This window comes from Trematomus bernacchii, unplaced genomic scaffold (genome assembly GCF_902827165.1).
Source record: "Trematomus bernacchii unplaced genomic scaffold, fTreBer1.1, whole genome shotgun sequence".
In the NCBI taxonomy this organism is placed as follows: domain Eukaryota; kingdom Metazoa; phylum Chordata; class Actinopteri; order Perciformes; family Nototheniidae; genus Trematomus; species Trematomus bernacchii.
Window position 1 is genome coordinate 4,212,928 of NW_022987609.1, and position 10,344 is coordinate 4,223,271.

At 36.8% G+C, this 10,344-nt stretch overlaps 1 protein-coding gene across 1 annotated transcript in view; it reads left to right on the forward strand.

The window, feature by feature from the left end:
* dnmt3bb.1 (DNA (cytosine-5-)-methyltransferase 3 beta, duplicate b.1) overlaps positions 1 to 8,542 on the forward strand; it is a 35,509-nt gene extending 26,967 nt beyond the window's left edge. The window contains 12 exon segments of the mRNA XM_034131820.1: positions 161 to 205; positions 329 to 408; positions 2,057 to 2,169; positions 2,326 to 2,509; positions 2,921 to 3,005; positions 3,480 to 3,625; positions 3,730 to 3,820; positions 4,097 to 4,245; positions 4,685 to 4,770; positions 4,954 to 5,038; positions 5,124 to 5,242; positions 5,573 to 8,542. Coding sequence (XP_033987711.1) covers positions 161 to 205; positions 329 to 408; positions 2,057 to 2,169; positions 2,326 to 2,509; positions 2,921 to 3,005; positions 3,480 to 3,625; positions 3,730 to 3,820; positions 4,097 to 4,245; positions 4,685 to 4,770; positions 4,954 to 5,038; positions 5,124 to 5,242; positions 5,573 to 5,714 — 1,325 coding nt within the window. The 3' untranslated portion in view covers positions 5,715 to 8,542.
* Positions 8,543 to 10,344: the final 1,802 nt, after the last annotated feature.

Genomic DNA, 10,344 nt, shown 5'->3' on the forward strand with positions numbered 1-10,344 from the left:
GTTATTATGGTTGTGTTATTATTTCTGGTATTTTCCATTTCTGTTTGGCTGCACAAAAAAAATAAAACACATGCGCAACACAAGGTGCTGAACACTGTAAAGCAAATAAAATGTTTGTCTATTTATAACATCTAAACGTTGACTTTCCTTTTCCTCTCAGAACAAATGGTGAATGAAGTTCTAAAGAATAACAGAAGTATAGAAGGTACGAACGCTTTGACATTGCTGTGTTTCTGTGTGACTCATGTTAATTATTAGTTCTGTTATTCCTCCTTTTTTCCACTGTTGATTGATGTGTGTGTGTTTCTTCCTGCGTGTGTTTTGGCAGAGTTCTGTCTCTCTTGTGGAAAGACGAGAGTAGCAACTTTCCACCCGCTCTTTAACGGAGGCCTGTGCCAAAATTGCAAGGTAATACAATTCTAAAAACATGGGTTACTTTGACGGATCAGAAGCTTTTCCTAACGGGTTCCTTAGGATGGAGCTTTCTCCTTTCTTCTCAGTTGCGTTGATCATGTGTGTGGTGCATTCAGGGGTCCTTGTCAACAGAACTTTGTTGTCCTACTATTAAAAGTGATAATGGATCCATTTCATTTAAGTTATCCAGTTCCAAGGCTTTGGGAATGGGACATATACTTTAAAGATAATACAGATATCTTAAAGGTTTCTCGCTTCAAGAAGTCCCATTGTCTAATAAGTAGGGCTGTCGTTTAATAACGCGTTAACGCAAAAAAAATTAACGCCACTAATTATTTTAATGCGATTAACGCATGTGTATTTTTTGTCCTCGGCCGCCCTGTAGTTTCAGAGCGCATCGAGTTTAAAATACCATCTACAAGCTGATGCTGACAGCCCCGCTCCTGCCGCCCGCTTGTGGCAGACCACACTTCCACGCTCACCGGCAGGCCCGGACTGGCCATCGGGAGGACCGGGAGGGTGTGTGTATGTGTGGCGCGAGCGAGGCACACCTTACGTGTTGTTGTTGTTGTTAGCATCTGGTGCTAGCTAGCTGCGCTAACGGATATAAGGAGCTGTTTCAATGAAAACAGAGGAGCGACATTTCGCCGACAACTGCGCCGAGCACTTGACTTTATGCAGGTAGCCAGACAGTGGGACATTGTACGAAAAGTCAGCACACTCAGCACGGATAGTACGCGCAACACGATTGCAGCGTCCAGGCATATATGCCTTGAGCTGCACATAGCTCCAACGATCCATCACAGTGTCTCCACATTCATTCTCACACACACACACACACACACACACACACACAGACACACACACACACACACTTTGTATTGTATTATTGTATGAGAGAGGTTCCAGGTTGAATTGAGGCGAATATTTGTAATGTTCAGAGGTTGTTGTGTTTAATATTCATGAGAATATTTGTCATTGTTCAAATGATAATAAACAAACATATAAAGCATATTTGTCCACTCATATGTTGATAAGAGTATTAAAAACTTGAAAAATATCCCTCTAAGGTACATTTAGAACAGATAAAAAATGTGCGATTAATTTGCGTTTAATCGCAATTAACTGGACAATCATGCGATTAATCGCGATTAAATATTTTAATCGACTGACAGCCCTACTAATAAGACCTTTGTTTAACTTTGGATTCACATTGGGTTAACTTAAACATGTAAAAAACTCAACCAATAATCATGATTACTGAGTTTGCAAATAGTGATATATGACTGAATGAATGATGACAAACTGGGAAATTGTTTACCAGATTAACATATTATTAACCTAATGAACTGTTAATTGTTTTTATTTTTTAATATATTTTCTTTAATTTGTTTCTGCAGTGTTTGAGGGATTCACGAGAGTGAGATGTCAATTATGGCTGCGCAATATATTGATGTATGTCAATATCGTGATATGAGGCTTTTCCTGGTTTTAATCACAGTAAATGGATGTGATTTTCTAAATTTAAAAGACTGTTCTAGGTCTTCGTTTATTAGCTTTAACCCACTAAAATCTCCATCACTGATGATTATTTATAATATAATAAATATTTAAAAATGTCAATAATGGTGTCTGTATTCAGGACGTGTACCTGGAGATTTCCTACATGTATGACGATGACGGTTACCAGTCCTACTGCACAATCTGCTGTGGAGGGAGAGAGGTGCTGCTCTGTGGAAACGCCAACTGCTGCAGGTCCGACACACACACACACACACACACACACACACACACACACACACACACACACACACACACACACACACACACAAGAAACAGTACATACAATACGTTTAATACTCCTCCTCGGTCGTGTTTTTCTGCCTGTTCACCTCCTCTCCTCTCCTGCAGGTGTTTCTGCGTGGACTGTCTGGACATCCTGGTGGATCCCGGAGCGTCGAACAGCGCTCGCCACCTGGACCCGTGGCGCTGCTACATGTGCCAGCCACTGCTGCAGTACGGCGTCCTGAAGCAACGGCATGACTGGAGCCTTAAGCTGCAGGAGTTCTTCGCTAACGACAGCGGACAGGAGTTTGTGAGTTATCTTCTATAATAATCAAATGCACAATCTCCCTAACCGTATGACACTTTTTTTTATCACAGAGCAACTGTTATTACATTTCACCTCAATATAATGCTTTTTGAAATGTAATGATCAGAAAATGTATTTGGTCATTGTTGACAGATATTTTACCCCTGCGATAACTACCGCAATACTGACGTAAAGTAAAATAAATGTATACAGTGTTTCCCACAGAATTTGATTCTAGTTGTGGGGGCACCGCAAGACATACACCTTATAACAAAGGGTTGTTGTTGAGTCCTTTTCTTGTTGTTGTATTTGTTTGACAGTTCCCACAGATACAAAGAGAGTTTACTGAAGGATACAAAACAAACTTGCTAATAAGCCTACTAGATGCTAAATGATCTTCTGATTTTCTTCCAGGAGTCACCAAAGAGGTTCCAAGCAGTCCCTGCAGAGCAGAGACGACCAATCAGAGTCCTCTCCCTGTTTGACGGCATTGCCACAGGTGAGGATGAGTGTGAGAATGATAAGAGAGAGACGATGAATAAATATTATTCTACTTTTGTCTTAAACCACTTGATGTTTCATTAATTTAAAATGTGCTTTTTATTTCAATTTAAGTTCATTCACCAACACTTAAATCAGTTTAAAGTACAATGATGAGACATAATGGAGATATGTGAAATTGGACAACCAGATAAGCTGTCTGACACTAAAAATAATGTTTTTAAAATACATTTTACTAACATGTCTACAACTGGACTAAGTTCATGTATTACACAGAAACATTTAAAAGCTAAAAAACCCGTATAATAACCAAATACCCTAAAAACTAAACTAATCCTACTGTGAATACCAAATGGTCCCAAAAATGTATTTCGTTAGTCTAAACATTGGTTTAATGCTGCTACGATAAAATAAACAGACATATGACAAATGGAAAATATTGGTACAATTAAATGCATTTCTCTGTTTCCAGGCTACCTGGTTTTAAGGGATTTAGGTTTTAAGGTGGACCAGTACGTGGCGTCAGAGGTGTGTGAGGACTCCATCTCAGTGGGCGTTGTCCGACATGAAGGAAAGATCCAGTATGTGCACGATGTCAGGAACATCAGTAAGAAAAATGTAAGTAAAGGACATTCTTAAAGTACAATAACTGACATAAAACAAAACACCTTTATATCTTAATATCTGTCTTTCTAACACTTGGTGGTGCTGTTTTCTCTCAGCTGATGGACTGGGGTCCATTCGATCTGGTGATTGGAGGAAGTCCCTGCAACGACCTGTCGATCGTCAATCCTGCCAGGAAAGGGCTCTTTGGTAAGAACCTGCCAAGAGGAATCATACCAACATTAATTATTAAACAACACTTTTGAGTTCAGTTAAGATTGTCTAAAGGCTTACTTTGCTTTTCCCAGTTCTTGTTATTTTTGTGGCAATAAATGGTCTATAAAGTGAGTATTTTATTTGTAAATGTTATCTGAAGTGAACACTGGATTGTGGTTATACCCCTTAACTCTACACAGGGAGAAGTTCAGTCAGTACTGAAGCACTGAAACAGGTTGGTTGATGTTTTTTTTTTCATTGTTTTTTCAGAAGGCACAGGGAGGCTTTTCTTTGAGTTTTACCGTCTGCTGAGTGAGGCCAGGCCCAAAGAAGGAGAGGACCGGCCGTTCTTCTGGATGTTTGAAAACGTGGTCGCTATGGGCGTCAATGACAAGAGGGACATCTCACGATTCCTGGAGGTGAGTGACATGGACTGTAGAGTGTAACAGCTGCAAAAATCAAAAACGTGAACCAAAGACATCTTTTACTGACAATGATTCCTAAAAGAAATTTTAATGAGTAGCAGTGGACATTAATCTAAAACCTAATCTTAGACCTAATCCCCAAAAAACTGGAAAAAGCCTGCGGCACATGTGTGTACTTTTATCAGATATTATTTGTATCTAATTTCTTTCATATTTCACATTTATTTGTTATACATCATTTTAGTCGAGTATTTCTTTGGTAACAGTAGTGCAAATTAATATTGTAACAGCTGGTGTTTAATGACGTCTGTGCCATCTTGTTATTGTCTCAACTTAGTCATGGAAAGAAAAGATGTTGTCAAACATATTGAGTCAAAGTTTTAACGAACAAAATGGCTCTAGTATTCACTGTGTCCTCTGTGTGTTTTTGCAGTGTAATCCTACGATGATCGATGCCATCGAGGTCTCTGCTGCTCACCGTGCCCGATACTTCTGGGGAAACCTGCCGGGCATGAGCAGGTTGGAAAGACACTCTGAAACTTTCTTTAAAATAATCTCTCACTTCAGTGCTGTTCAACATGTTACATCACAATATCTAAGGCTGAAACCGTTGTGGACACATTTTATATTCTGTGTTTTTTCACACTCGTATATGTTATATTATTATTATTAATATGTATTATTATGCATTTATGTGATTAGTTCTCTGGGTTTCAGGCCTCGGTGTGCCTCTGGGATGGACAAGCTTGAGCTGCAGGACTGTTTGGATCACGGCAGAGTTGCAAAGGTTTGATATAGATTATATCTATATCTATATATAAATAAAGCTATATGGTTGCTTTTATTTTAACAGTTTATTTGCGGTCTCCTAGTTTGGGAAAGTGCGCACCATCACTACCCGCTCCAACTCCATCAAACAAGGGAAGGATCAGCACTTCCCTGTCATGATGAACGGGAAGGAGGACATACTGTGGTGCACTGAGCTGGAGAGGTGAGCCAGGAACACACACACACACACACACACACACACACACACACACACACACACACACAGATAGATAATACTCAAGTTGTTTATCCTATAAATACTGTATTTGCGGAAATGTACAACTTTAAACCTGGAAATTCTTATTGTTATTATTCTAAGAATCAAATGTGTGTAATAATTTACTTTAACCTACAAAGCCCTTAATGCACCTTTTAAATATATGAGTCATTTATTTGGACACTTTATTTCAGGCTAATGATACAAATGTTAAGTGTGTGATACATGCCTTTCGACACTGATAGTAATAATGGTTGTGCATTTGTTGCCCTGCAGGATCTTTGGATTCCCTGTCCACTACACAGATGTGTCCAACATGGGTCGCGGGGCCAGACAGAGGCTGCTGGGCCGGTCCTGGAGCGTCCCCGTCATCAGGCATCTGTTCGCACCGCTCAAAGATTACTTCGCCTGTGAATAGACGCCAGCCATCACCAAACACAGACACCACTTATGATTACAAACTAGCTTTTCAATGATAAAAAAAACATCAGCTGCCAGCCAAAATGTTCTAAAGAGCCAGATATTTTCTCTACTTTGGCAGGCAATAACCAGTTTCACTAACAATAAGTGTAACTGGGAAATAGTAAAAGCAGCTGTTAGTTTGTATCCAGCCCTTTTTCATACTGGAGATAATGCACTGCAGCCTTAAACGCACATAACACACACTAACACAGAGACACACAAATACAGCATGGTGTCAGAAAGAGAGGGCATCACTGATTTTAAGAGAGGCCAGTTTTGTTTTAGCTGTGGTGGAAGATGGCGGCACCTGATCCCTCTGCTTTTTTCATTAACAAGAGGCCTGCACAGTAGTTTTAACAGGATTTTTCTTACGTTTTGAAAAGGCCCTTAGGGGGTATTGTTTCGACAATACTTAGTAGTTGTACAAAAAAGAGAAGATGGCACCAACAGCACAGCTTTATATGTGGCTTCGTACCAAACATCTTTTTTAAGGAAGTTTTAAAACATTTCAGAGATCTCTTATCCCTTTATTTAGTTGATTATGAAAAAGCTGCTGCAACAAGTTGTTAATCTGAATAAAAACACTTAAACCAAAGTCTTAAGACAGTACCTGCTGCTGCACTAGCCTCAGGCCTGAATGTATTTTCTCAAAACAAAAGGAGGTTTGTCTAAAAACCCTAAACGATAGGATATTGGGATTTAACGTCAAAATTCTGGAAAAATAAATCCACATCTTTACTGGATAATACAAGATGAACCAGGATTAAAAAAGAAAAAAATCAATTTTCAACATTTTAAGAGTATGTGGTTAGTATTTTGATTTAAATATGGTAAGAACAAATTGTTTTAAATGTTTTTAAAAGGAAAACTCTGTAGGAAAATACATTCAGAAATGGAAGCTAGTGCACCACATGCTCACCTGGAGATGAAGCAGGATTTTGTCCTTTATTTTAGAATAGTTCATTTTCATCGTTTTTTGACGCAACACAACTATAATTTTACCTTTTGCTTTGAGATGACATTTTAGGTGTAAAATAGCTTCCTTAAAAAGAAAGAAAATGTTTTAAATATTATATAAACATGTTTTTGTATAGATAATGTGAAACTTTGAGTTATAATGTCTCCCTGATACAAATACTTGAAACAAGCCAATGAAAAAACGACTTGTAAGAAGAAGTCGTTTTTTGCCTTTTGCAAACCATTACAGACAGCTAAGAATAAAAGAGTGATAGCATTTATGTTAATACCCTAAAAGTTAAGATTTTATCCTTAAAAAAACATTGTTTTAGTTCACCGTAATCTCTACACGGGTTGATACTTGTTCAAATAAGTTTATTTGATTCCAGGAAAGAGTGGCACTGTATAATTTTTTTTAATGTAGGCAAACACTGGTGAACACGCAATATTTTTTGTAAAATATCTTTTTGAGTTTCTAAAACTTTTGGCAAGAAAACTACCATGCAAATACTCTTTGTCTACTAAAGATTGAAACAAAACATAATAAAAACTACTTAGTTATATTCAGGAAACATCAAGGTTTTTGAATTAGTAATATGTCAAAAGCAAACGTAATCCGAAACGTAATTGACAACATAATTTCTTTGCATGGAAATATCATTTTATGTATGGGAATACAATTTCATGAGACTAGGCTGGTGTAATGTACATGCGCCGGTTAACAGTGTGTATAAATAGTGCTCAGTAATTGTAAGAAAACAAAGAGTCTGTTTGTATGTAAGTGGCGCACATTTGTTGCCAGAAGAAGAGTTTTACTGTGAGACAGCAATAAGATGGCATATGTATGCTTGAGCATTTCCATCAGAGGGAGGGATTTACTGGTCAGTTTATCTTGATACCAATTACCTTTATGCGACCAAACTCTCAAAATATGGTGTGTGCCTTTGAGAAATGGTTTCGCTCTGATAACTGGAAGATGTTTCAATGCTGTTGGCTGTCACCAAATCATAACAAATGGGCATTACCTCAGCCAAAAGGGGCAACTTTACATCACTCCTCCTATAGGATCTCTGTTCTGTGAATTCATACTGTAGCTTTATGCTCCCACATGCCCTGTAAATGTATACTGTAGCTTGTATTTTATCACTGGAACTTTTTTTTTCACAATGTTTTGCATACTCTATTGATAGAAAGGTTTAAAAGTACTTTAACTCTTGTCTCTTTTTTTAACACAAGATGCACAAACCTTATTGAACTATTTTCTTTCAAGTTAAAATACAACTTTAATTTCAACTCCTGTTAAGTGTTCTGAGGGCCCCCTTTTAGTTATAAAGCCTGATTTCTTATTCCTTCAAAAAGAGTAATTGTTTACATGCTACATTATTACTGCTGAGGTGATTGAATGTTTTGCTTGAAAACAGTACGTTAAAGATTCTAGTTATAACTGCTCTTTCATTGAAAACACATGCAGGAGTATATATTGACAGTTTAAAGTTTTCAATTTGTAATGTTATAACCTGATATAGAGCATGTTAATCAATATCTGTTGTTTAGTTGCAAGACATTGTTTAATTGTAGGCTTGAGTGTGAGTGATATAGAACGTTTTTCTATCATTTTTTTGTTCTTTATCTTTTATTCATTTTGTTAAAAGCGTTTATATGAATCTAGAGTGCAAAAGCATTTCAAAAGAATAGATTCCATGCTATTTTTATACTACATTTGAATAGTCGTAAAGTGTTGATGTATTTTTTTGCTTGTGTACTTCTTATAGAAACCTATATGTATAATTGTTACTCAATAAAACGCAGCTTGGCTGCTAAAAACACTGCCTTGTTTGGTGCTTGAAATGTTAATGTAATTGTGTGCATTTATCTTTGAATATTTACTCTGGCAAAAGGTCTGTAAAGGTAAATGAAGTTGCATATTAGATTTATTTCATTATATGTTAATCCTCAAACAATTATCTAGTGACTGCAATATTAATCATAACAATATAGACAAATTCACAACACTTAGTCATAAAGTTATCTTAAAATTGATTGTGGGACAACTTTCGAAAAGCACATGTGGATTGAATAAAAAGTTGCGGTACCACTTTACAATAAGACTACCCTTATAAAGGATTCATAAAGGGTTTATAATTAGGTTATGAATTAGGTTGTAAACACTTTATTAATCATTAAGAACCATTTATAAACCAGTTCTAACATAGTTTGCATACGTCAACACAGGCTCACTATTTGGCAAGATGACTAAGCCTTATATTGGCTACTTAGCGAGAATCAACTCAGTGAACAACAGATACCAAGGATGCTGGCTGATGAAGAAGACGAAGTATGCTAATTAGCCAATATAAGACTTAGCAGTACAGATAAATGTGGGCTCACTATTTGGCAAGCAACCGGTCACAGTTGCCCTGTTTATCTCATGTCTTATAAAAGCTTATTAATGATTTATAAAGTGTTCACAACCTAATTAATAAATGAATTACAAACTATTCGTAAACCCTTTATAAGGGTAGTCTTATTGTAAAGTGGTACCAAAAGTTGCTTATCCATGAGAAGCTTACATGTAGGCATATTTAAGATCTCAACTGAATATAACAGGAAACCTTTGAGGTGAGGTAAAAGAAATGTTTTATGTGCCGGTGTATATTCTGGTGGCTTCACTTTTGACTTTTTAATGCTATTTAGAAGAAATTAGATAAGGATTTTTTAGGGATAAGGCACATGTCATTGTGGTTTGACTTTGGCCTTGTTAAATTAATATGGCATGCAGCTGGAACTGTGAAATATTTACATTGAAGAGAAAGACTAGGGTAGCCTATCTAATTAAAATGTAATAAGAATTAGTTACTAAAACGTATAGGCCTACCTTTATATTATAACATTATAATGTCCTGATTGCCTCTGATAGCATAACCCAATGTTATCAAAGTGTGCATGTGTATGACACTGTCTTTGCCATCAATTCAATTAGTGTAAGCACAATAAACGTAAGGCCTACATTTAAAGTGAAAACGAGACGGAAGTCTCATTTTCACTTTTTTTTACTTGTAGAAAAAAAGATGTGAACAAAGCGTTGGGCCTTTTCTTTAAAAACAATGTTTACCTCCTTTTATGGTGAGAAATGGGCCAGACTAATGATTAATTGTCATTAAATGTCCTGATTTGTTATGGTTTACTTCGTACATTCTACCAAACCATCTGTTTTTGGAATCGTTCTGTGTAGCATTGATGTCCAATATTTGTATTGAAAGCAGGGCATTGAGGGGTTTGGCACGTCAGGTTTTCCCTTGCCTTTTTTAACCTAAAAATAACGTCACATACAGTATATTATGCCCACTTAAGACAATAATGATTTAATTAAAGTTTCAACTGAAGTATTATGAAGCTAGTTATGTCGGCTAGCTGCTAATGTGCTAGCTTTGGGGGTAAAAAGCTAGCCAGGAATCATGCCCTGCTTAGCTCATCATGCTAACATCAGTGGTTGTTAGCAAAGTATACATATACATGAACTGTTAAGTGACATATTTTTCTAATCACTGTCAGAATAATTAACGCATAGTAGTACTTTTGTAAAGTTCGTCTCTTTTCCTACTTCATTACATTGACAATCCCCCATATTA